The sequence below is a fragment of the Diplotaxodon limnothrissa genome, linkage group LG3 (genome assembly GCF_057381915.1).
Source record: "Diplotaxodon limnothrissa isolate DT_005_m linkage group LG3, D_limnothrissa_male_GT1.1, whole genome shotgun sequence".
Taxonomy (NCBI): domain Eukaryota; kingdom Metazoa; phylum Chordata; class Actinopteri; order Cichliformes; family Cichlidae; genus Diplotaxodon; species Diplotaxodon limnothrissa.
In genome coordinates, this window is record NC_140598.1 from 17,011,821 (window position 1) to 17,039,633 (window position 27,813).

The 27,813-nt window shown below is 43.9% G+C and overlaps 3 protein-coding genes across 3 annotated transcripts in view; 2 read left to right on the plus strand and 1 right to left on the minus strand.

The window, feature by feature from the left end:
- LOC146634707 (uncharacterized) overlaps positions 1-2,240 on the plus strand; it is a 9,208-nt gene extending 6,968 nt beyond the window's left edge. The window contains exons 4-9 of the mRNA XM_085349793.1: positions 1-185; positions 281-514; positions 843-911; positions 1,068-1,097; positions 1,181-1,222; positions 2,014-2,240. The exon at positions 1-185 is cut by the window's left edge and continues 49 nt beyond it. Coding sequence (XP_085205919.1) covers positions 1-185; positions 281-514; positions 843-911; positions 1,068-1,097; positions 1,181-1,222; positions 2,014-2,240 — 787 coding nt within the window. The remainder of the gene's footprint in view (positions 186-280; positions 515-842; positions 912-1,067; positions 1,098-1,180; positions 1,223-2,013) is intronic.
- Positions 1-27,813, minus strand: part of LOC146634701 (NACHT, LRR and PYD domains-containing protein 3-like) — a 319,954-nt gene that overhangs the window by 285,003 nt on the left and 7,138 nt on the right. The window contains exon 7 of the mRNA XM_085349942.1: positions 11,749-11,761. Within this exon, the coding sequence (XP_085206068.1) occupies positions 11,749-11,761 (13 nt within the window). The remainder of the gene's footprint in view (positions 1-11,748; positions 11,762-27,813) is intronic.
- Positions 13,576-27,580, plus strand: LOC146634708 (uncharacterized). The gene is made up of 6 exons (XM_085349794.1): positions 13,576-13,615; positions 16,519-16,560; positions 16,712-16,981; positions 17,168-17,410; positions 17,494-17,571; positions 27,426-27,580. Exons 1-6 carry the CDS (start codon positions 13,585-13,587, stop codon positions 27,578-27,580), a joined length of 819 nt encoding a protein of 272 aa, XP_085205920.1. The 5' UTR covers positions 13,576-13,584.

Genomic DNA, 27,813 nt, shown 5'->3' on the forward strand with positions numbered 1-27,813 from the left:
TGATGTCATTCTGCGCTGCAGACAGAGGAATGGTGCCACAGTCGCAGCTTATTTCTTCACCAAAGGAAGTCGCCATGGTCTTGAACGAGAGCACATCATCACCAACATCATGCAGGCTGATGAAGGTCTCTACTGTTCTACTGAACAGGGTAGAAAGTCTCCTCAGAGCTCTCTGAGGGTCAGAGGTCAGAACACTGACATCACTTCCTGTTTAAAAAATGATGTAACAATGTGACCTGATAATAAACTGACTGAACCATCTTCATCATCTCTCCTCCAGATCCTCCCAAAATCATCCATCCTCCCCCTCCTCACTGTCCTCCCCCTCCTCACTGTCCTTCTCCAAGAACCTCCTCAAACTTTGCTCCTCCTCTTACTTATCCTCCTCTCCCAGCATCCACCTGTCCTCCTCCTCCTCCCTCTCTCCTGGTCCCAATTGTAGCAGGTCTGGTCTCCGTGGTTCTCCTGGTTCTGGTTCTGGGTGGAGTCCTGTTCCTCTGCAGTAAACTAAAAGGTGATAAACCTGCACAGAAGTAAAAGTCCTGTTCCTTTATCGCTTAAAGCTGACGAGAGCAGCCGCGCTCCCGTCAACTCTTTTAAAACCTGCTGCAGGACGAGTTGGAACAATAATGTTTGTGCGTCTGAAAACAGAGGAGTTGTGTTTACACATCACACATTCAGCTGGTCCCAGGTTTCCTTCCACTCATGTGTCTGCAGGAACAACAAGTTCACAGCACTTCCTACTGTCTGACAAACACCATCACGCTGTCAGCACGAACCATCACATGAGTTCGATGTGCACCATTACTCCTCCTGTGCTGATGTTGCTCTGTGTGATGCAGGAGGTCGGGGAGCAGAGCTGTGGAGCTGTGGAGGTGACGGCTGTCTGAGATGGAGCGTCTGCCTCTGCTGTGAGTCTCCTTCATGTTTCTCCACATGTATTATCTGTGTTTCCACCACTGGAGGGCGCTGTGGGTTATTGATGTGTGGGAACAGCCAATCACTGCAGGCTGAATGCTTCTCTTTGGTCATGTGACCATTTGATCTCTGATCAGTGCGTTCTTCAGTTTCAGGCCTGTTTCTGCTGACTGCTGCAGGTGAGCTGATGTTCCTACACCTGTCTGTCCTCATCATGACCTCTGACCTTTGGTGACCTTTAGTGACCTCTGTCCTGTTGCAGGTGTGTGTGTGCTGCTGCTGTCTGCTCTGACCATTTCTACAGGTGAGTTGAAGGTAACGGGAACTCTGAGGTGATGTAGGTGCTCTGTGGTGGCTGCTCCATCATCATGTCTAACAATCCTCGGTCAGCCTCTTCTTCTTCTTCTCTCCTTTATCTGACTTAATGTTGACAGCTGATAAATAAAGCTTTTCATGCTAACAGTAAGAGCTGCTGTTTTTAATGTTTCACTGCTGTTTGAACAACTTTTAAACGTTGTGACTTTTTGACACCACGTCATTCTGAACTTCTGAGAGACCTTTTTAGAGAAAACGATGTGTGTTATGGCACAAAGCTGGACTGCTCCTTTGTTCAGGGTCTGACTGGGGTGTTGGTTCTGATTCTGAACACATTAAAAGGCTCCATCAGCTTCTGGAGTCACAGCCGCTCTTCTTTTTCTTGAGCCTGGACTTTTTGCAGCAGTTTGTGGGATCTTCAAGAGTCACAGGCTGCAAATTTGTCCATGATGACGAGTCATGTGTTTCTAGCAGCAGGGTCTGAAACTGCAGTATGAGGTTCTGAGACCAGCTACAAACATGAGAAACAAGCACAGAGGACTGCAGACGACAGGAAGTTATAAAACTAAATCAGACTCAGGGTTAGCTAACACGTCTAAGGAGGCTGGAAGGACACTTCCACCTCCTGAGGAAAAAAGGAGACTTCTGAAAGTTTGGTGAAGACGGTTCAGCTCAGATCCTCCAACATGACTGAGCATCACTCAACATCCTCAGAGCACAGACGACTTAAAATCAGACAAAACAGGCTACCCTGACCTCCTCTGTGTCCTCCTCTTTCAGCTCCTCCTCCTCCCTGTGAGTCTGTGCTGAGACTCGTCTGCCATCTAGTGGTCTTCTGTCCGTACTGCATCTCCACCGGTCTGCTGCTGTCCATGTGCTGCAGCAGGAAGACACCGAACAAACCGGCCGTCTCCATGGAGATGAGCCAGTGTGATGGAGGAGGTCAGGGACTGGCTGAAGATGGTGATGATGTCACTGCTGATGTCACCACTGAGCATGCCTTCTGAGCTGCAGACTGACAGCATCTGCAGTATTTCTGTATCTTGGTTCCTCTTTTGCTGTATTGGAGTAAAGTTCTAGTGTTTGCTGTCAGTATGGATTAGTTAGGTTTGAGTTTATCGCTTCATCCCCGTTTCCTGTGTAAGTCTGTCCTCTGTGCATGTCTCTTAAGTCATGTGTCCTCTGTACATTCTCCCAGTGCATCATGTGCGTCTCCTCCCGTTGTCCTCCAAGTTCGTCTAGTTCTTCCGTTCTTCCCTCCCGTCTCCTGTGTCATATTGTGTGAATTAGTGTTTCCTGTTTTACTTTGACAGTGCCACGTCCTGTGTTCAGTGTGTATAGCTTTGCTTCCTGTGTGTCGTCAGGTCCACTCTCCCTAATGACCCTTGTGTGCTTATGTTGTGTCTGTTTTCCTCTGTCAGGTTGCCTGTTTCCTGTGTCTCTCACGTCATGGTCTAGTTCGTCCTGGTCTCATGTTCCAGTTTTCCTTGTTTTTTGCTTTATTTTCCCCAGTTTAGTCAGTGAGTCCAGTCCTGGTTTCACATTTTATGTATGTCAACATTTCCAGCCTTAATAAATTACTCTCCTTCCGTTCAACCTCACTCTCGCCTCAGTTGTCTACATTTGGCTCCTCCTCTTCTCTCCACATGATGTGTTGTTGCCGATTGTGACGCCGTGGAGCTCTGATGTGTAAGTCAGTAAGTTTACCTCAGCATACGAGGTGAAAAACTAACTTCATCGTCTTTAAATTTGTTACTGAGGTCTGGACGATGAACACACCCCTATAAACCCTCCCACTGATACTACAGGATATTCTCTTACCCAATAGCATGGTCACTGCTAAATAAACACAAAATCATACATGTTTCCATGAAAAATGTCCTGATGCACGCTCAGTGATCCAGGTAAGGAGATCCCTAAAGGTTGACCATAGATCTGACCTGTGTGACCTCTGAGGCTCCATCACTGAGTGTATTCAGCAGATACAGATACAAACACTTCCTCTGTTCATGTCAGTGTGCAGTGCTGTTTACACAGCATCCACCTGACTGCTGAGACTGGGAGGAGTCACAGATCCTGGGTGGGCCGGGTCAGGAAAACTACCAGATTAAACCTGTGGACCCAGCTGCTGTGGATCCAGCTGCTGTGGATCCAGCTGCTGTGGATCCAGCTGCTGTGGATCCAGCTGCTGTGGATCTCTGGAGCAGTAAATTCAGATTTGATTCAGGTTAACTGTATTTGTGCTTCCTCCTTCTTCATACAAAGGTCAGAGTTCACAGGTCAGATGAATCACTCAGATCCAGGTTTGTCCAGAGACAATGACGGCTGCAGGACCTGAGCCAGAGAGCAGCAGGACTGACTCCACCCAACTGTGCTGGACGCTGAAATATGTAAATAAACTGAGCATATTTAACTCACACTAGAAGAGAGAAAACGTCGACTGTTAAAACTGAGAAAATGAACCACGTTAATAAAATGAGCTCCTTTTTAATTGGCTGACATAGAAAGAGCATGTTAGAGAGGCAGGCAGACAGACATGTTCCTCACTGTGAACATCTCATCATCTACAGAACATGATCTCATCAGGAGACTCAGGGTTCAGTTAACCTTTGACCTTCAGCAGAGCTGCTTTGACCTTTGACCTCCAGATGTGACCACAATGGAGGAACAGCGTTGTCTCCTCAACAGAGGATCGGTTTGATCAGACACTGCTGGGACTGAGGAGTCTTTCTAATTCGTCGGTTTATGTGGAAATGAACGTCTTCAGGAAAGATAAGCTCAGCTCTGGTTAAAAACAAGCTGTCGTGTTCATTGTGCTCATTCATGAACACCACCAAGTCATTGGTTCAGGTATGTGGATGACACCTGGGTGAAAATCAAATCTCAGGATGTTCCACATTTCACATTAACTCGGTGGACCGACACATCAGATTCAAATGTCAAAGCTGGAAAGGCTCCTAAAGAAAGCTCCAGCCGATCCAGGAGAGAAGGACAACCTCTGCCTAAGCAAAAACCTGGAGTGATCCCGTACGTGTCAGGAGTATCGGAGCAGTTCAGATGCATTTTTGCTAAACACCGCATCTCTGTGGCTTTTACACCCCAAAACACGCTGCGCCAAAAACTGGTCCACCCTAAGGATCAGGTCCCCCGACACAAACAGAGTAACATAGTGTACGCTGTTAAGTGCAGGAGGATTGGCAGGATCTATACATCGGGGAAATCGAACCACCTCTGGCTAAGAGGATAGCACAACACAGAAGAGCCACCTCGTCAGGCCAGGACTCTGCAGTCTGTTCACACCTACAGGTGGGCTTTGATCAGAGGGTTTTGGTCAGTGGTCATGAGAAATGCATATTAATGATGAACTGACCTCCCAGCCCATTGTTCCTTCAGTGGTGCTGGTTTCAGTCATTATACAAATCTACTGTTTATAAGATTGAAACCTGCAGTCAGCTGAGACTGAAGATGTCACCTGATGATGACGAAACGTTTCTCCCACAAAACGCTACGTCCAGATGAACAGAATCAACTTTTGGAGATTTACTTTCCTGGATGATTGAGAATGCATCAAGACATCTCGACCAATTTTTTAAAAAATGGCAACACACGCATTTGTTTGTGTAGGGCGAGGGGAACGTTTCGGGAGTGAGGGCAGCGAGACAGAGTGAGCAAGAGAGAGACAGAGAGTTTGGAGATGTGAGAGATTTGTGATCTTTAACTTGGAGTGTTAGTGTGTTGTGTTGTCTTGTGTAATTAGTGTGTAGTGTATTCGTTGTTGTATGTTGTGTGTCAGTGAGGGCACTAATGAATGTCACAAATGCAGATTACAGTGAACGCCGTCTCCAGCTGGGAAACGGGAGGAGTGATACAGCTCCTGCTGTCAGACCTGCAGGAGGTGTCCTGCTCTCCTCTGTCTTATAGTGGACAGGAATCAATTTTTAATGGTACAAATCATTTGTGTGCCTTCTTATTTAATGCAGAACACCTGTATTGTTCTGTAAATAGTTTGAAATGGTTATTAAAAAAAACACATTTGCTGCAATTTCAGGTAAATATCTGCATGTAACGTTGTTCTTTGCACAACTTGTGCATAGGTTTTTAAAATTTCATTTACAATCTATGTTTGCTTTTCAAGCTATAAAACTGATTCGTTTTTACAGTGACAAAAAGAACTTTTCTCTACTCTGATTTTATGTTTTTGTCTGAATTTAGATCAGTATGTTAAAATGGAAAAGATAACAGGAAATTCAAACATGTGAGGTTGTGCTGAGCATAATGAGACCAAACAAGGCGAGATAAACACTTTTAAAGGTGAGACGTGGAGGTAAAATCAAAAGTAGTCAAAAACAGCCAGTTATACCCTAAAAATGGTTAAAATTTAAATTCTAAATGTTGTGATGGATAATTATAACCAATATCTACTAAAGTATTTTTTAATGACCTCATTTTAAATTGCAGACTGAAAAGCTGTGTGTTGATTGAGACCAGTCTCTATCTAACTGCAGGAGTGGAGCTGTGTTCCACTGGCCTAGAAATATTTAGTTGTAAACTGAAAACTCTAAGGTACTGGAGTCACACTTTCTTCAACTTCCACCTTTGCTAAACCCCGCTGTATAGCTTTCAGGTGTGTTCTATCAGCATCAACGTGCTGATGGGCAACTGGATGTTTGTTTGCTGTTTCATCCACCACATCTATGTACAAGCAGTTTTGTTTTATATTCCAAAGCCAAGTGAAACCCAACTTAAATAGTTTATTCTTTTACTTAAAAGAGTGTGAAGTGTGAATATACAGGCCATTTACCATTTACTCAGTGACTAAAGATGCACAGCAGACTGAGAACTTCATTCTGTACTTAAGTAGAAGTACTACTGTTAAAAATACTCCAAGTACTAATTCAACTTCTTTACTGAAGTAAAAGTAAAAAGTACTGGCTGTGAAATGAGAGTAAAAAGAGCTGATTGAAGAACATTTCTAACACGTGTTTATACAAAGCTAACTGAACCATGTGCTGCATCAACGTGATAATAAAATAATATTATTCACTTTGTTTCTAATAAATATTCCCAGCTTGAATCAGACAAGTTGAACATGAGCAGAGAAAAAGAAGCAAATCCAAATATTCCTGTGTTCAGTTTTCTCCATTTACAGGCCGACTGTGCCTCTAAACAGGAACATGAGCAGGAAGAGGCTGAAGTGGATTCAGCAGGTGGAGGATGCCTAACATCAGCTGGAAAGATTTACTGTGACGTTTGTTTGCTGTTTTCGCCTCGTGCACGAGAACATCACCAAATAAACTCCAGACAGTTTTTAATATTTCACTGTTCAAGAGCAAAAAGACTGACGGACTGTGTTTAAGGCCACCTCACAAATGTCACACATGAAATATTCAGTGTTTATTTGCTGGTTTGTTGGCAGCAGCTCCTTAAAGTCTGTCACACATCTGTTTGACCGTCTCCAGTTAATCTGAGACACCAGTTAATCTGCAACAGCAGCATCAGGCGGCTCAGCTGATCTCTGGTGTGTAGCTGCTGTGCTGCGCTCCCATTCCTCAGTGAAAGCAACAGCAGAACAAAAACTCTCTCGATCCACATGTTTGAAAAGAAAGCTTTTAAACAGATGAACACACTCAGTAAAGGACAAATAAGTAAGAAAAAATTAGAGTAAAGAGTAAAAGCAGGAGCAACTGAAACAGGCCGCATGCTAGCTGACGCATGCTAGCTGACGCATGAGCACTAGAACTGTTCAACTTCATTGTTATGATTTTAGCACCGAGTTACATGAAATCCTGCATCAAAAAGAACAACACAGCGATCACAGACATGTTTCTGCCAACAAACCAACATTAACCCAGAAAAGCCTCTAAAACAACCTGCTGTGGTTTGGAGTAGAGATTCCTGAATTTACCAGGTGCACCTGAAGGCAGCACAATTTAAACCGTAAATAATGATGTAGGTGCGCAAATCCTTTTCAAGCGTCACAGCATCAGATGAGCCGGCTTACGTTTGTTGCGCTTCTACACCAAGTTTTACGCTCGCGTTTCTTCATTGGTGATTTTTGCTCCACAAACCAAAAGAACAAAGATTCAACCTTTAATATATTTTCATGTGTGTTTCAAGCACTATGACATATCACACACACACATGCTGAGTGTGTCACTGATAAAGCTGTGACACAGCAGCTCACTCAGTCCAGTCCAGGTAACAGACTCACCTGTTAGCAGCAGCTCTGCCCTCACAGAGCTCAGCTGCTTATTTCAGTCAGCAGGAAACATTAATATTATGGACTACAGCCGTCTGTCAGGGCCGTTCAAGGACACAACGTCACACACAGGTTTAAACTGTTAGACTCATGAATACCCACAACGTTCGATGCACATTTCTCTTTAACAGGAGCAAACGGCCTGATCAGATAATATAAGAACTCATAAAAGCTCATTTATGTAAATCTCTGCTTGGACCAGTGAAACAGTCTCACACTGATTAAACACCATCACTACTTCAGTAATGACAGAGGGGCGTAGGCGTGCTCGTGGGACAGCTTCCTCCAGCTGTGGAAACCAGATGTGGAAGCAGACTCCCTGATGTTGCAGTCCAACACCAGTGTGAGCAGAGAGGACTCAGCTGCTGGGCGGAGCTTATCTTCCTGTCCTGTTCAAATCCAGCATGAAACTCTTCTTATGTTCCCTCTTCAGTCTGATCCTGTCTAACAAACATCACTGTTCACCTCCTCCTCCCTCTGTGACTCCTTCATGTCCACTTTACTCCTCAGTAAGTCTCCACAGCTCCAAAGCAGCTCTGCATTCATAGTTAGTCCACGTTTATCTAAGTTAGTTCATCACGGGTCCTTCCTGCTCTGATTGGAGCTCTGAGGTCAGAGGGGTGTTTCATGATGTTTGTCTGATCTTCTCTGACACTTCCTGATAGTCAGCAGCTTTGAACTTTAACTCAAATGAAGCATTTTCACTCCATCAGCAGAAACACGATCATCATCATTATAAACGTCTAATGTTAGACAAACAGCTGCAGAACATCTGGCTGAGGTTAGTTAGCTGTTAGCTGTTAGCAGAGGAAGGCCAAAGCAAAGCTGCATCCTCATCTTCTTCAGGGCTGAATAAACAACAGATACTTTATACACAGGCTGCTCTTCATCACCAGCTCCTCCTCCTCAGACTGTTTCTTCAGCAGTCAGAGGTTCCTGTGGCCCTGAGGACACAGAGGACAGTCAGACACTCACATGGGTCGGTGGGTTTGATGCTGGAGTCTGTCCCAGCTGTGCCAGCTGATCAACATCCTACAAACAGACTGATCGGTTCTCTGATCTGTGATCGATCAGCTGGAACTAGGATGAGGATCAGAGCCAAGAATTAAACCAGGTTCATACATTCATACCTGCACGGGCAGGTGAGTTCCTGTGATCATGTGACTATATGAGTTTATATCATGTCTGTGTGACTCCACGTGTTTAAACTCTGACTGTGATCAGTTTAGTTCACTATAAACGAACATGCACAGCAGCTCCTGGGAGACACACAAGTTGTACATGAAACACAAACAGATGTGTTTCATATGGAAACGCTGTCTGAGATTAACAGCTGAGAGTGAAACAGATGCACAGTATGAGTTGCTACCTGCTGCCACCGACAGCTCCCACACAGCTCCGTTACTCTGCTGAAGGAGGCGCCTGCAGTCTCCTCCCTGTTGGACAGGAAACACTGACACGGGGCGTTTCCCAACAATTAACGATGACGTCATTAATACGTCTACATTAACAAATGAGAGACCACGACAGAGGGAGAAATAACAACTCTTCCCAGCTTTCTGGTTTATGAATCTGCCCTGGTTTGAATGTAATGCTCATTTTTTTAAACGTTGCAAATAAAAGTTCGTATGAATCTTGGTTCTTTAAACACATGGCACAAAAATTAGGGGTTGTTTATGAACTGCTTCATTAAATGTATTCTACAAAGTGTTCAGAAAATGGAGATGACTGAATTCATACGTGTTCATAATGTAATAATGTGTTTCTCATTTCTCCAGTAACATTAGTATGTGTAAGTCTGTGAGTTATCCCTCCAGTCAGATAACATTCATAACCTCAAATAACGTAACACAGACCAGCTCGTTAGAATAAAGTCAACAGTTTATTCACAGACACCAGGTGAAAGCCTACTCTGATGACATGGTCCAAAAAATAAATAAATTGTGGCCACAAAATACTACTTCGTGGGCACGAAATAAGTATAACGTGCATGTTAATGATATTACATTCACAATACTTTCATTTTAATTTTCACTTAATGTCGTTCACAATATATTTTAAAGATGTCCCTAATATTTGAAATGTAAAAGATATAAAATGATTCCACAGAAAGTACAATACCTTACAGTGTATACAAGTACGAGTAGGTCATTGAATCAGTGTCTGTTGTGAGAAGTAAGTTGCCTGCAATGATATTTAAGGTCCAGCAGGTGTCAGTATGGAGCAACACTGTGTCGACACAGTGTCGATACAGTTTGGGGAATGTGCTGAAACGCTTCACGAGGCCTCATCTACCCATCACTACGTGCCACGATGAAGAGAGTATAACCTGCTAGCAGAAAACCAGCAGCCTGGCACAGTTAGCTGAAGATCTGACAGAAGGCTTCTTCTTCTTCATATTGTTTTATTGGCAAACACCAACATGGTGCATTACCACCACCAACTGGTGTGGATTGTCTGACAGACGGTTGTCGTCAGTGCTGGTCTTAAATGCCGGTGACTTGATTGCAGTCAAGTGTGAAGGCTGATTGGAGTCTCCACCCGATGGTGGAGCCCAGCAGAGTGGAAAAACCCCAGACTCACCCAGACAATGACAAAGTTGTTTTAGTCGGTTTTCTTCTATGTCTCCTGGTTTATTAGTCTTTCCTGTCTTCTGTGTAAGTCTGTCTTGTCCTCTGTTTGGTTACGCCCGTGCTTTAATCTCCTCATGTGCTTCATGTCTGTGTTCCACATCCTATTGTCAAGCTTGTGTTATTACGTCAACGTCTTTCCATGTTTCCTGTTTTATTTTGTTTTATTTTATTTTGAAGAGTCTGGTTTTTCCATGTTCAGTGTGCTGAGTTTTACTTTTCCCAGTGGCATCATGGGTTGTATCCCAATTCAGGGTCTGCAGCCTTAAAGGCCGCATTTTAAGGCCGATTACGTCACCGCAACGCGAAAAAGGCTGTCCCAATTCAAAGGCTGCTCGAAATGCGGCCCTCAAATGCGTCCTTCATTTCCCTGAATTTTAAGGATGTGGCGGTGTAGACTTCATGGCCCAACATATCCCAGAATGCATAGCGCGGCGTTGGGTGTGGATAATTTTGCCGAAGAAAAAAAAACAAACGGCGGATGAGGGCGGCCAAAGAGTAAACTTGGAAAAGTAAGTACTGAATATTATGTCACTTATTTATGTGCGAATGTTTAATAATGAAGAACATTAAAACATTACTGTTGGCCACATGTGATGTGACATTAGTGATGTTTGTACTTTTAGCGGTTACTTGGTTTTAATAATAGTCGACCTTAATCTCACAGAGAATGTGATGATTTATGGATAATTAAAGTCAGTCATATATCCACAAACACAACAAGCTGAAAGTCAGTGATGCTGCTCTGTTTGCAGTCCTGAATATCACGGCACAAGCAGGATTCACTGCACTGTTAATGTTAGCTGTGTTATATTGCTGCCTCTGTTCGGTGGTGTCGAGCCAAACGGACTTTAACGTGTGTTTGAACGAGCTGACGGTTCACTCGTTAAGCTGAAAGAAAGATGCTTTAATCACAGCAGTCACACATGTGTCCACTGCACCATCTGGAACTCTTCTTGTTTACACTCGTAATAACACAAACACTAAATCCTGCTTCTCTGGTGCTGTTGTGTAGCAGTGTGTACACCTGAGACTGTCACCTGTCTGTCTGTCCTGCACTCTCTCTCTGTTTCTTTCTCTCTGATTGTGGAATAAAAGTATGAACATGTGTTTATAAGTTACACTTGTGTCTGAATCCTGCAGCTTATCACACATTTGATTTCCATGTGTGACGACTGCAAGTGTCCAGAGTGAGGACAGACTGAGGGACCCACTGCTGCACATCATCTGTGAGGCTTTGCAGCCCTGATGATCCACCAGGACAAACTCAGCAGTGTGTGAGGAAGAGGAGGAGGAAGAGCCAGCAGCAGCTGACAGATGGAGAGAATAGACAGACTGTTCCCTGTTTGTGAAGGACTGCTAGGAAAGTTTAACATAACTGTCTGTGCTGAATCAGTCTTATTAGGTAATGTTCAAATAATGTGATCATCCCAGTGTTTCCAGTGTGGGAGAAAGTACTCAGGGCCTTCAAGTTACACACTATGAAAGGCAGCAACAAGTTTAATGTTCACACCCACCCCTTTCACAAGCCTTGCACTTCCGACCTTCTCGGTCTTCCAAGGACATGGCCCACGTAGACTGCGAAGGATGAAGACACCGGTACAGCCATAGTGTCTAAAATGTAACCTTCCAACCCCCCCTTCAGTTGGATTATTGCACAACTTAGATTGGTGGTTCTTGGTGTTTGGGGCTGGGTGCTCAGGTGTCTACTGGCTCTGTTAGCCCCCTTCTGGGAGATGGGGGAGGCCCTGTGACTTTAAAGCAAAGAAAATAAAGGAGCTCATCAGTGACTCATGGAGCACATCCTCAAAGACATGTGCATGGTTGAAGATAATGAATAATCAAGTGTTTGAAGTTCAGACCTGATAAACTTGTTTCTTTACAGACTTTAATAAGAAGAGCTAACAGTGGTTGAATTATCTCAGTGTGCTGTGATAATGTTAGCAGACCACAGCGCTCTGAGCTAAATCTTTCAGTCTGTCAGTATTCGCTGTGGTTCATGTTTCCAGTACACAGAGTCAGAGATCTGAGTCTCTGTCTCTGCGGTCACTTCTGCTGAGGCTAAAGCATCATCAACATGCATGTTTAAGCGTACGTTATGAAAGCAGGTACACGCCTCGGTGGGATGAGCTGTTGTCACACAGTACGTGACAGTCTTGATAAGATCAGTTCAGCTCTGTGCTGCTGTCTTTGTTCTTCTCTGTTTGCCCTTCAAATCATCTTCTGTTGTTTTTGTCTTTAATGAAACGCCCACGTTAAACTGAACTGAACCATCGATCACATCCTGCAAACGCATTGTTGCACGGCCTGATGACCTTCAAAGAAAAGCTATGAAACTTCTGACACTGGTGCTTTGGTTGAACACATCAACCAACCTGAATCCCATTAATCACAATTCCTACTAGAAATATTTCATAAAAGTCAAACAATTATTCTGGGCCCATAAAAGGTCAAATGTGGGCTCTGGGGGTATGAAGTGACTAGAGGTGGGTGAGAAGGCATAAGATTAGAATTTATGATTAAAGATCTTCTAAGCCATGTTTTTAGGTGTAAAATGTAGAAAACGTTTGGAAACAGCAGATAATGAGCTTTTTTTAAATTGTCGTATTAAACTTAAGTAATGACAGAGTGAAAGCAACATTATCACTCTGCCAGTCAGTCTGTATCTCCACCTCACCCTGTAGTCAATGAGAGATGCTAAACAGCTGCACTCAAACTACAACACCAGCGTTCAGCTGAACCAGGTCTGTTTTAAAAATGAGACACTGAGTCTCAGCAGGACTACCTGTGGCATCAAAAGTTAAATAATAAAAACTAATGGCTCTCCTTCGATCTGCAAAGACTCATTGGAGTTCTACCTCTGCTTCTTCTCTATAGCACAGCTACATGCTAACCACACAGTTCTCTAAGAGACGTCCTGTTTTCTGCGCTGTAACTTGAGGTAAACCTACGTCGTTGTGTTGACACAATCTTCAAGTTTTGTGTTTTCTATTCCATACAGCCGACTCTGTTTTAATGGATGAGTGAGAGAATAACTTCAAGGATGAGGAATAATAATCACAGTATAAAGACTCACAGATGGCAGAATCCTGGAGGGAGATTGCTGAAAGTGCTGGAATGAACCTGAGCAATGAGCATGTTTCAGGCTCTACAGAGACACAGACACATCAGACACGTCTTTCTGAAGCATCGTCTCCAGGATTAGAGTAACTGCTATCATCAGCACCCTCATAACCAAGGCACAAATATCATATTAGACAAATACAACCTGAGTAAATAACCAATGCAATTTTTAAAATGAGAATTTCATTTATTAAGGCAAAAAGTTATCGAAACTTAACCAGGCGCTGTGTGGGTGTGCTTCTCATCAGTGGAGCGTTTGCTCAGGCAGTGAAAGTGTTAACAGGGAAGTTGTGAAGCCGAAGACGTCTACGCTGCTCAGACTTAAAGCATTCAGACACCATGAAGACCCCGTCTGCCTCTCTGCTCCTTGGTGAGTCAAATGTTTATCTACTCATTGATTCACGATCTGAGCTTCAACACACACTCGCAGAGGAAAAAACACATTTACATTAGAAATAGAGGACACCAGACTATCATCAGACTTAACTGCATCAATTAGAGATGGTATTCATTAGAAAATACCAAAAATCGTGGGCCAGAGCTAATAATAACTGAAATCAGGTGTTTTTAATCTTATGACCGCAGACTGCTTTTAGAAACATCAATGAAAGAATGGACCTTTCTAAAGAGCTCAGTGAACACGAGGCTAGTACTGTAACAGGGTCATACCGTTGAAACACGTTGGTTTGTGAATTTTTTTATTCTAAATGTTGTCTAAGGAGCTTGGAAAGAGCGTCTGGACTTCTTTAAGTTCCTTTAAGGTGTTTCATCCAAGCAGCTTCTTCAGTTCTTGGGTCAAATGGTGGAGAGTGCCAGATTTAAGCCCTATGGGACTGTATCCCCAAGAGGGACATGGACCCCCTATTGATCCTAATCACATGAGCCAAGGTGTGAAAACGGGTGTAGGTCACAATCAGCCAAGGTTTCAGGTGAGCTCATTGTGAAACCTAGCCCCACCCTATCATGTGATTTCCTGAGGTCAGTTAACACATGGCCCACATACCACAACGAATTTGGTGGCCCAGATCAGGTTAGCCAGAGGTGGCCCACACATGGGCCAGCACAAGGCCAGTTGCAGACACACTGGTGGCCAAGTGTGCTGACAATCAAGCCAAACACCAACATCATCAAATATACAGTTGAAACCAGATATTTACACACTCTTCAGATAAAAACACTTTTTTTAATTGTCAAACATCAAATCAGACTAAATGTTGATTTTTTTTAGAAAAAGATTGATAAATATAAAAAACATATTTGTTGAATATAAGAGTAAAGAGAGAAATTGTTTGTATTTCTTAATTGCAAATGGACTCAAATTGTATTCAAACTGAGCCACACTTATGGAGCTCCACAGTTCTCTTCCTGGTGTTTTGGTTGACATCTCTTGATGTTCCCATGTCACAGAAACAGGCTCTGTGTTTTGCCTTATATGCATCCACAGCTGTGCCACCAGTTTACTCACATGGACTCTACTAACCAATCAGAAGCTTCTTCAGCTCAGAATGGAATCGTCTGGAGTTTTCTTATTAATTAACAATAAACTTAGTGTATATGTACTCCTACATTTGATGAAAGTGATAAAAATAGAAGCTCTGTCTCTCTTTATTCTGACATTTAACTAATTCGAAAGATATTTCAATATTTATTTATCTAAAACAAAACAAGTTTACTCTAAATTGATGTTTAAAAGTAAAAAAAAGTTTTTATGTTTTTTCCATAAAGTGTAAACATCTGGTTTAAACTGTGAATATACTGCTGTGTGTTGAAATTCCTCTTGTTTTCCATAGAAATATACTGAACAACATCCAAAGCATAATATATAAAATAACATCTACCTGAGTTTTTTCTTTGAAAGAAGCTCCTTATGTCCATTGTTGTGTTCATCAGTACACAACTGAAACCAATTTAGAGAGTTTGTTTAGCCGTGGAGGGTAACAACTGAAAATATGAAATGTAAGCTAAGACTCTCTAAAAAATCAGCATTGCTGTTCGGCTTTTTATTTATTCATTTGTTGATTCACCCGAAGAGCAAGTAACGCAACCAAGTGATCAGTTTGATATCAATATTCGTGATACACCGTCATATTTACATTATTAGTTCAGTACGAATGATTTGCTTTGGTTCCTGGTCGAACTTAAGCTCTCCTCTGTCTGCAGCAAACTCGCAGGCAACAGCTTCTCCCCCCTCGCTCTCAGTCGCCTAGTGCCTGAGCTCGGATCATACCAAAATTAGGGGGAATTTACAACTGTACACTATATGCTTCGAATATTGTGTGTAGTTTTTGTTTTATACAGTTGTCAGTCAGGCATCTAACCATGAAACAAATTACACTCCAAAAGACCCCGGGCTTCTGCCCAGTAAGCCACCCCCCTGCTCCACCGATGGTTGACTCCAAATCTCCCGAACACTATGTCGATCTGAGAAAGCAAGACCGAGACAGCAAGACCAAGACCAAAGTCTGTCAAGACCAAGACGAGACCAAAAGTGGTCTGAAACATCCAACTCTAGGGTCTTCTAACTAAAATAGGAAAATAGGTACATAAACAGTGCCATCATTGTCAGACCTGGCCCACATCTGGTTGACATACACCCTGCCATGACACCAGTCATTCAGAAGTGCCAGCTTGATGCCGGATCTGGGCCAGACCTGTTTTCTATGAGCCTGGGTCACATAAACCAAACCATAATCGAGCTAGATGCGGTATGCCTCTGGCAGTGTCATAAACAGTGCCATCTATGTCAGGCCTGGCCCATATCTGGATGACTTACCATGCCAGACGTTAGCCAGCAGTGCCGGCTTGACACTAGATCCGGCCCAGACCTGTGTGCTATGTGGGAAGTGAAATTATTTCACAGTTTAAACATTTAGTAATTACAGCAGCTCAGCCAGGAAGTATCAGACCGGTATCTACAGTTACAGAAGATAGTCATCGAGTCCCAAGGCACATGGTGTGAAAGGTCAGGTGAAAGGCGGAGCTCCAAACATCCTCTTAACATCAGCACAGACACTGTTCACCAGAAGTGTCATCAGAATAAGTTTTTTTTTTCTTTGGGAAGTGAGAAGACTAACTGCTGTAGTTTGAAAGCTAAATTATTCTCTTGATATAAAAATAGAAACTGCACTAAAAGCTCACATCCAACATTTCTGAGCCTGAAAGAAGAACGGCTCATGCAAATACCAAATTCCCTTGGAAGACCCTTCCAGGGGTAACTTGTCCCTAATAACCAATGACCTCTGACCTTTAGTGACCTCTGACCTCCTGTTGCAGGTGTGTGTGTGCTGCTGCTGTCTGCACCGACTGTTTCTGCAGGTGAGTTGATGATGTGAAAACAATCAGTGAGACTCCAACAAGAACACAAATACACTTACTGTGTGTGTGTGTGTGTGTGTGTGTGTCTGTGTGTGTCTGTGTGTGTGTGTGTGTGTGTGTGTGTGTGTGTGTGTGTGTGTGTGTCCTCCAGTGTCTCTGTCTGTCAGTCCAAACCTTCAGCAGGTCTTCAGAGGATCTTCTTCAGTGTCTCTGAGTTGTGTTGATGATGGACAGACAGCTGATGGATGGACAGTGAAGAGGACCAGAGGAGGACCCACTGAGGACTGTGGAGCAGCTGCAGGCTTTGGGAGGGTTCATGGTTCCTCCTGTGTTCTGGATCACTCCGTCTCCTCTGATGGACGTTACTTCTGTGAGAACTCATCTGGACAGCAGAGCGATGAAGTGTCCATCAGTGTTTCAGGTAGAGACAGGGAGATGTTGCAGCTGTGTCTCTGTGCAGATGTTTCCAGATGTTGGATACATGTCTGTCAGTGAGCTGAGAGTGTAAGACTGTCACTGTGGAAGACAGCGAGGTGCTCATTCAGACAGGAAGCAGCTCGTCTGAGAGGAGCTCTTGACTCTGCTCTGTTTGTGTTTCTGTTGTCAGATAAAGTTGTGATCCTGGAGATTCCTGCACTTCCTGTGTGGACAGGAAGTGATGTCACACTGCGTTGCAGAGAGAGGAGCGGTGACACAGCTGCTGCTTATTTCTCCTTTAATGGACGTCATGTTGGAGCTGGAACAGCAGCAGAGCTTGTCATCAGAAGGGTCAAACAGTCTGATGAAGGTCTCTACTCTTGTGCTACTGAAGCATTTGGATCGTCTCCCCAGAGCTTTCTGAGGGTCAGAGGTCAGAAGAGTGACATCACTTCCTGTTTACAGACATGATCTCCTGATAAAATGACTGAACCGTCTGCATCACTTCTCCTGCAGATCCTCCTCAGCACAGGAGCTCAGACTCCACTCCTCCTGTGAACTCTTCTGCTGACACTGCTTCATCACCTCCTCAGGGTCTCACCTCCTTTCTCACTGCACTCATAGCAGGCCTGGTTCCTGTGGTTCTTCTGGTTCTGCTCTTGGTTCTAGTTCCACTTCTTTTCCACTGCAAAAAAAAAAAATGAAGCAAATGGTACGTCACATTGACTTTATATCTTTTATTTTTTATCACAACAAGGAGCCCAGCTGCTGCAGTCTGAGGCCAGATGTTTCTATGTTGGTTGATCTCAGCTGCTCCTTTAAGAGAACTTTTGGTTTGATAAAGCTTCAGATGTTTCAGTGAGTGAAACAGCTGGACTACAGGTAGGCTAGCTGAGCAACCAGACTTATTTCCTATGCAGTCATATTTCTGAAGTGTGATCACACTGAGGTTTGGAAACATCTGACTGAAATGATGGAAAGAGGCTTGAGGTTGTGGGTTTCTGTGTTTCCTCTGAAGGCTGTCTGCTTTGACCTCGGGGTCAGTTACCTTTGTCTGGAAATGGATTCAAGAACCTTCCCACAATGTTAACAAATGTCTCTCTAAAATCACTGCTGTCTTTATTGTTGGTATTGTGTTAACACACAGCTGAACGCTCCAGACCACCAAACTGCCAGAACATCTACTTCGTTACAGGTGAACCAGAATCCGTCAGTGTGGCTCAGTATGAGTCAGTATGTTTGAGGTTCTGTGTAGACTGCAGCCGATTACAGATTTGAAACATCATCTGTTTGTGTTTCCTCTGCTTGTAGTTGCAACATGACCTGAGTGTGTGTGTTTGCATTTTCCAGATACACATCAAGCTGATACACATGTTGTCTACTCTGACGTGAGGATTCTCACTGCAGGTACCAATGAAGAAAATGAATTTTGTTAATTTTGTTAGATCAGGTTTTTTTTTCATAACAATAAATGTGCAGCACAGCGGAGAGAAAAACAGAGCAGATTAAGGAAGAAGGTAGGAAATACAAAATGTAGTCAGATTAATGGGGCTGAACACAGATTCACACCACACTTTACAGGATGAAGGGGTATAAATACTTTTTCAAGACACTGTACATAGAACACAAACATCTGGATGGGAGTCCAGCAGCTGAGCCAAGACCTGAAGGGGGTCGGTATGAGAAAGTGGACTGTTGGCAAGAGGCGAGTCACAGTTTAACAGATTTAATATCACAGAATGAGGATCGATGAGAGACTTAAGGGTTACGACGACTGGGAGAAAGAAACTGTTCTGATGGCGCTTATGTCAGGGTGGTGTCACAAACAGTTCACATCTGGGGTGGGACGGGTTCAAGAGCCTGAGAGGCTGAAGGTGATTTCTGCTCTGGTGTCAGGTTGCTGTGGGGAAAGGCCACAGAGCTCTGAGTTAATCACTTCCTTAGTAACTGATGTGGAAGAAGAGAAAAGAGGCTTGATCTGTTTCACTGCAGGAAACTTCACCTCTTTGAATTTACATGCAGTGAGTGAGAAGTTAAGCTTCATGTGTGTGAGCTGCCTCTGGCAGTTTGAACCTACACATGACTGCGGGACACGTATGATGCTTCTTACTCCTTTGTTGTTTTTCTGTGTGTGTTACAGAGCAGTCAGCTGATCCAGGTGTTGTGTATTCAGCACTGAGAGCAGGTGACATTTACACACAAATGTAAAGTTTTCAATTCAATTTTATTTATACAATAAAACACAACAACAATCAGCTCATGGTGCTTCATACTGTAAGGTGGACCCTAGAGTAATACGTGCAGAGAAAAACCCAACAATCATATGACCCCCTATGAGCAGCACTTTGGCGACAGTGGGAAGGAAAAACTCCCTTTTAACAGGAAGAAACCTCCGGCAGAACCAGGCTCAGGGAGGGGCGGGGCCATCTGCTGTGATTGGTTGGGGTGAGAGAAGGAAGACAGGATAAAGACATGCTGTGGAAGAGAGACAGAGGTTAAAAACAGATATGATTCAATGCAGAGAGGTCTGTTAATACATAGTGAGTGAGAATGTGAGCCCCTCCTATATATATATATATATATATATATATATAAAAAACACCCAGCACGCCCCTGCGGGCGGTTGATCCTTCAAGCTCGGGTCCTCTACCAGAGGCCTGGGAGCTTGAGGGTCCTGCGCAGTATCTTAGCTGTTCCCAGGACTGCGCTCTTCTGGACAGAGATCTCCGATGTTATTCCCGGGATCTGCTGGAGCCACTCGCCTAGCTTGGGAGTCACCGCACCTAGTGCTCCGATTACCACAGGGACCACCGTTACCTTCACCCTCCACATCCTCTCGAGCTCTTCTCTGAGCCCTTGGTATTTCTCCAGCTTCTCGTGTTCCTTCTTCCTGATATTGCTGTCATTCGGAACCGCTACATCGATCACTATGGCCGTCTTCTTCTGTTTGTCTACCACCACTATGTCCGGTTGGTTAGCCACCACCATTTTGTCCGTCTGTATCTGGAAGTCCCACAGGATCTTAGCTCGGTCATTCTCCACCACCCTTGGGGGCATCTCCCATTTTGACCTCGGGACTTCCAGGTTATACTCGGCACAGATGTTCCTGTACACTATGCCGGCCACTTGGTTATGGCGTTCCATGTATGCCTTGCCTGCTAGCATCTTGCACCCTGCTGTTATGTGCTGGATTGTCTCTGGGGCATCTTTACACAGCCTGCACCTGGGGTCTTGCCTGGTGTGATAGACCCCAGCCTCTATGGATCTTGTGCTCAGAGCTTATATATATATATATATATATATATATATATATATATATATATATATATATAGGAGGGGTGGGGCCATCTGCTGTGATTGGTTGGGGTGAGAGAAGGAAGACAGGATAAAGACATGCTGTGGAAGAGAGACAGAGGTTAATAACAGATATGATGCAGAGAGGTCTTGCTGCTGCTGCAGGAGCAGACTGATCAACACTGACTTCTTTTCTTTGTTTGCGTGACACATGATTGAGGTCCGTTCTCTCCGCTGACACACCTGTGTGTGATAACCTACCTGCTGCTCATTAACCTGACTCCTCCAGCCACTACTTAGAGCATCGGCTCAGTGTTTCTGTTTGTTGGATCAGTACTACTTGCGTCAGCTGCCCCGGCTCTTTTCTACTCTCGTATTCTCTTGGCCTTTCTCCTTACTGATTCTAATCGCCTGTTTCTTTGTATGTAGATTTCCTTGGACCTGTCCCTGATTCTGCCCTGGATCCCTGAGTCAGCATTGGACTGCCTTCAGATTATACAGAAAGCTGATGCATTCTGCTCAAACATTACTCCAGTTTTGGCTTCTCTTCATTGGTTGCCAGTAAATGTTAAACTTTTAGTCAGAACTTTTAGAGCTCTTCACGGTGAAGCTCCCCAGTACATCTCTGACCTGTTTAAACCTCACGCTTCATCCTGAGCACTTAGGCCTTCAGGTCAGAGGTCACTGTTGGTCCCACGTACTCGGTTCAAAACACCAGTGGATTGTGCTTTTCAGGCAGCGGCACCAAGGTCGTCTCCCCCGCTGTGTTTACGCTGAATCCACTCAGTGTCTTTAAAAAGCAGCTGAAGGCATTTCTGTACAGACAAGCTTTTAATTAATTCATGGTTGCATATTATTATTTTATTGATACTTCTGCTTTTATTGAGGAGCAGTTTGTGGTTTTTATCTGTGAGTGTGTGATCTACTGTGAACACATTTTACTTATGGTACTGTAAGGTCATTAAGATCAGACGGGCTGCTGTGAGGAGCTGACATCATGTTTGTCTCTGAACAGGAAGCTGAGGACACCCTGGGCCTGATGGACCTTCATCCTTCCTCTGCTCCTCTTCTTCATGCTGCCTGTGCTTTAGTCTGTTTAAAATACAGCTGTTAGCTGTCACCTGTGCACACAGTAACATCTGCTCAGGAAGCAGGTTCAGTAACTCTGAGTTTCCTGTTGTCACCTGTGCAGGTTTCAGACTTGCACACAGACACTGTGTGCACCGTGCTGCACTCTAACACACTCTCACACTGATGGAGGCTGCAGGCTCTTTAGCACAGAGGTCCTCTGACTGCCAATCCACAGTCTCTGATTGGTGGGGACCCGCTGCACCCCTGAGCCTGAGATGAGCCGACAGCGCCCTCTGCTGGTCTCAGTTTGAGCTGCTGCTGATCGTCCACAGACCATCGTTGTTCATTCCTTTTCCTCCTACATGCTCTCCTTCACACTCTTTACATGTTTGTACTAAAGATCAGGAGTCATGGCTTTCTGGATGTGTGTCATCTGTTGCCATGGTAACTGACCCTGTTCAAGTTATCCTTCTTACTGGGACCAAAAGCTGAGTTTCCTTCATCTGAGGATTAACAAACTCAGAGTTTCACTCAAACCTGCTTCCTGTAAGAGAAACTGTGTGTGTGTGTGTGTGTCTGTGTGTGTGTGTGTGTGTGTGTGTGTGTGTCTGTGTCTGTGTGTGTGTGTCTGTGTCTGTGTCTGTGTGTGTGTCTGTGTGTCTGTGTGTGTGTCTGTGTGTCTGTGTGTGTGTCTGTGTGTGTGTGTGTGTCTGTGTGTCTGTGTGTCTGTGTGTGTGTCTGTGTGTGTGTGTGTGTGTGTGTGTGTGTGTGTGTAATCTTTTTTGCTTTTGTTTTTCAATGATTTTTTAAAAATGTTTTCTAAACGTTTGATTGGATAAAACGAATAAAACTCTTTGTTTGTTTTGGGGAACTTTTGTGTCATCATTATCAGATCTGTCCTGTGTCAGTGGAAGAATCAGCACACCTGTCTGATGTTTCCCTCTGAGCTCTTTATTGTAAAACATTTACAGGTCTGAGCTCCATCAGAGTACATGTGGGTCCGACCTGCTGCTGTGCTGAGCTGCCACAGCCCTGCTGAGGGAACAAGTCCTGGTCCTGAGCCAAAGTCCAGTCTGAGGTCTGAGAGACTCTGTGTTCTCTGAACTGTTCAAATATCTCTGTGTGTAGTCACACTGAGAGTTTTTTATCATCACACTGAATAAAATAATAATAAGACTGCAATAAAAACATTTCAGTCTCTAAAATCACAATAATCATGATCTATACTGAAATCCGTCCTGATTTAAATTCTGATTACCGTATTTCCCGGACTACAAAGCGCACCTGAATATTAGCCGCACAAGCTAAAATCAGGGGAAAATCCTGTTTTGTACATACATTAGCCGCACCTGACCAAAAGCTGCAGGTGTTTCAATGTTGACTTATCATATGTAAGAGAATATGCACAAAGGGAATTGTCAGGAAAGAGATGGCTGTTTGGAGACACACCCCTTTTATTAATATTTTGAAAAACAAGTTATGGGTACATATTTGCACAACTTTTTAGGTATATGTACAAGTAGTGGTAATTACAAGTAGGACACATGTACTGTGCTTCATAAATGAGTAACAAATGTAGTACGTAACAATAACCTACAGCACACCAGAAAAATAGATTCAGACTACCTTTTAGGCTCAGGTGCAGCGACACGGCTTTAACAAGAAGAAAAGTCAGTCATTCACCATCTTTCTCTTCTTCCTGCGCACTGAAACCACCAAAGTCCTCTCCTCCAGTGTTGGAAACGAACAGGTTCAGGGTGGCTTCGTCATCCACTCTCAGCTTCTCTCCTTTGTTGTCACTTTCAAAACCAAAGAAATCCTCGTTGTCAGTGTCAGAGTCGAACACCCTCAGAAGGACCGTGGCAGTGTCGTCCTCTCCATCATGCAGCAGTCCAGCCCTTCGAAACCCGTTGGTGATCGTGGATGTTTTCACACTTTTCCACGCTGTCAGATTCCACCGGTGGAGTTGAGCATAACTTGCTTTTCGCAAGTTTATCACCGCACATCATCCACGCCTCCCGCTGAACGTGTAGCGCTACTTTGAAGTTTGTTTTTCGCGCTACTTGTACGGCACTATGTTGTCTGGCGGATGGACATGTGACCAACACACCACTCTTGAACCCCAATACTGTGTGTCTGATCACATGCCCTTCCGCCAGGCAACGTAGTGCCGTACAACAGTGGAACAAACAAAACAAATCGTCTTACGATATGACAAAAATCATGGACAATCCATAGAAAAGCCGCACCTGACTAAAAGCCGCAGGGTTCAAAGCTGGTGCAAAAAGTAGCGGCTTATAGCCCGACAATTACGGTATAATAATCATGATGATCATTTTGGCAGTGCTGATGCATGCTGGACTCCTGCCTCACACAACCTCAGTGAGGAGTTAATAATCCAAGTTAACTCCTGCAGGAGGAGAATGTGAGGATCATGGGTCGATCAGATGATCATGAAGGAGTCCACAGTTTTATGATTTAGCTGATGTCAGCACTGACAACATCAAAAAAACAAATGAACCATCATCTCCTCATGAAGTGGATTCAAAGACTGTTTGGATTTACAGATATGGCTGTAAAATACGATGAATATCAGATAATCACCAACTGCAGATGCTGATCATCTAAATCCATCAGAGTTCATCACGACTGAAGCTTCTAAACACATTTACACATCAGTGTGTCCAGCTCCAACTACACACTGTTGTTCTTTGATTTGAAGCTTCAGATTTATGGAAAAACGTGTGTTGGGATCAGCACTTTAGCCTGCATGCACTCAGCTCCCTGTTTGTTGGAGAAACACACGGTTTACACAGGCAGAGGGTCAAAGGTCACGGGCAGGGCTGGACTGGGACAAAAAATCGGAACACACACATGTAAAGGAAGCACTCAAAACGTGCGGCTATCCTAAATGGGCGTTCTTAAAGTCAGCAAAGAGGCACAGAAAAGAAGACCAGACACCAGCGAGGGAGGATAAGAAGGACAGACGCATGTCTGTGAAGGTTCTCAGTCATCCAGGTCATCGTAGTCTATGGAGCTTGGAAAGAAAAGCGTCTGGACTTCTTTGAGCCAAAACAGGAGAAATCTGCTCTCTCTTTCTAGTCCCTGTCAGGACTCTTGCTGCAGCATTTTGGATCAGCTGAAGGCTTTTCAGGGAGTTTTTTGGACATCCTGATAATAATGAATTGCAGTCGTCCAGCCTGGAAGTAATAAATGCATGAACTCTGTCAGTGCGCCCCAGGGTGGCTGTGGCTACAATGTAGCTGCCAGTGTGTGAATGTGTGTGTGAATATGTGGATGACTGGATATGTAAAGCGCTATATAAATACAGGCCATTTACCATTTACCATGAACTAGTTTTTCAGCATCACTCTGAGACAGGATATTTCTAACTTTAGAGATGTTGCACAAATGGAAGAAAGCAGTCTTACATATTTGTTTAATATGTGGTCCTCTTTGCTGACTTTACAGTGTACAGTGCAGCGAGGAATGCTCAGACCTCTACATTGGAGAGACCAAACAGCCACTTCACAAGCGCATGGCACAACACAGAAGAGCCACCTCCACAGGACAAGACTCAGCAGTCCATCTGCATCTTAAGGATAAAGGTCACTCTTTCGAGGGTGCCAATGTTCACATTTTGGACAGAGAGGACAGACGGTTTTAAAGAGGAGTGAAAGAAGCATCTATGTCCACTGTGAGCGACCATCTTTGAACAGAGGCGGGGGTTTACGACACCAACTCTCTGCCATCTATAATCCAGTTTTGAGATCCTTCCCAGACGCCTTAACGCCCACTCACATCCTGGGCCATCTGACCTCAGGAATTCGCATGATAAGGTGGGGCCAGGTTTCACAATGAACTCACCCGAAACTCTGGCTGATTGGGACCCACGCCCAGTTTCACACCTTGGCTCAGGCGATTAGAGGATCATCAGGGGGTCCTTTTGTCCCTCTGTGGGGGGAAACTCCCACTAGGTTTATATCTGGGACTCTCCACCATTTGACCTTAGAACTGAAGAAGCTTCTCGGATGAGAGGTGAAACGTCTTCAAGCAACTTAAAGAAGTCCAGACGCTTTTCTTTGCAAGCTCCTTTGACTACGATGACCTGGATGACTGAGAACCCTCACAGACTTAACCCCGAAGAAGTTAAAGTTCTCATCGACAATATTCTACTAGCCATCAAAATTAATTCTTCTATGCTATCGGTTCAACAAATTCACGATCACATGGCAAAGTATGTGAGTATACCAGAAAGCTGAGTTTTGAGTTTGTGAATTCAATTAATGAAATAGTGCAGAATGAGACAATGTGTGAAGTTAAAAATGCACCTCGGCACACCCTGATCATAGATGAGAGCACAGACATAACAGTGCACAAAATGCTAGTCCTGTATATTAAATACAGGGAGGAAAATAACGCCAACCATAAAACTGTGTTTGGTGGCATCATCCAGCTGACAGCATGCACGGCTATTGTACAGGCAATAACTCAGTTTTACACCAAACATGAACTAGAAATGCAGAGAATGGTGATGCTGACCTCCGATGGTGCCTCAGCAATGCTAGGAAAGCACAACGGAGTTGCAGCTTTAGAAAATACCACACTTAACTGAACAACACTGTGTAGCCCATAGAGAGGACTCGGGCATTGATGATGCGTGGAAAGATGTACCTTTGATGCGTGATGTGGAAACTCTTCTTAGAACAGTTTACTCCACTTTCTCTAGATCCACCGTAAAGAGGGGAAAATTGGAAGACCTAGTGTTAAGGTTCAAACATTGAGGAAGGAGAGTACAAACAACCTGGTCCAGAAGAGCTTGGTCAAACAATTGATTCTAATGAAATACACGCGTGGGAAGACCAGCTCCGTTCGCAGACAGCGCTGATCTCTGACTTAATCAAAGCATAAACAGATATTTTATACCATCAGGGCTTAAATTTAATGACGCCCCCTCAACGTCAGGTCCATTTCATACATAGGTCAGATCAAAACCACAATGACTTTTAACACAGTTTGAAAAGAACATTGTCTTCGTCTTCATAGCAGATGTTTCCTGTCAAGCTTTCTGATTAGCGCTTCTTCAAGACTGCAGACAATGTTTTGCAGTGAGCGAGCGCTTCTGCAAGCCCACAATTACAAGCAAACATGACATGTCACGACCTTACGTGGCCCTCTGTGTCACCTCTCACCTACTGACGCTCACAGTCAAACAGAGGCCACTGTCAACAATTTACTAAAACTATAGATGTAATATAAATTGAATAAATGTTTTAACCAACTGATACTACTTAAAACTCAATACAAGAATATGAACATATAAAAGATAATAAAAATGACCTGCTACAAGTGTTCTGTAAGCATGTATTGCAGTTATCCTTCCATGTTCTAGTTTCCCTCAGCATGTATCACCTGGACAGTCACGCCAGTGAAGCTTAAGACCCTTAATGAACCGAACATCAGCTCAAAATAAGCACAGATATGCAATGTGTATAAAATAGTTATAACTGCATCTGGAACACAAGGTTAATATGATAACAGTATGCATAAACATCTTAAGGCCATCTTAAAGCTATCTGTTACATTGTTAAAGCAATGATCACACTGCAGATTATATTGTGCTGGTAAAATACTTTTCTTCATCCCCACACTAGCAAAGGTTCTTGATGAGGATGCACTGTCATTCAGGCCTCTGAGTGAAGTGCGATGGCTGTCGCGGCACCAAGCTGTGAATGCTGAGGAACTACACTGTGCTGGAAGAATACTGCAAGAGAGAATCCAGTGATAACAGAGACCCAGTGGCAAATTACAAAAAGCTAACCAACTTCAAGGTTGCTCTCACCTCTCTGGGAGATGTTTTGGGTGAGCTGGCACACCTGTGTCTTTCTTTTCAAAGATGCAACCTGACTGAAGGGCACTGCTTGGCAAGAGCAAAGATTGAGAAGTTGCGTTCCCAATACTTGACAGAGAAAAGGGTGTTAAGTGGAGTGACCGTGTCAAAGAGGCGATGAGGGCCTCATCTGCTGATGAGATTACTCGTGTTATTCGTAAGCTTTGTGATCACTTGGATGCTCGTTTTCCAGAGGATGAATTAAAGGAGTGGTCTGCATTTGACATTGAGGCATTGAACTCAGACATCAGCTTTGAGTATGGAGCAGGAGACATTGCCATGCTGGCAAAGAAGTATGAGGCCATTCTCCACTCTCCACATTCAGTGGAGGTCATAAACAGTGAATAATTCTGATTTCAAGTACATAATGAGGCACAAACTTAAACATGGGTCAATCAGCACATTCTCAGATATGGTGGCTGCAACGCTAAAATGTGAAGAGCTAAAACACATCTCACAGCTTGTGGATATTTGTTCTACGTTTCAAGCATCCAGTGCAGATTGCCAAAGAGGCTTTAGTTTAATGAATCGTATCAAAACAGCATCCAGAATCGTCTTGAGGTGGACCATTTGGACCAGCT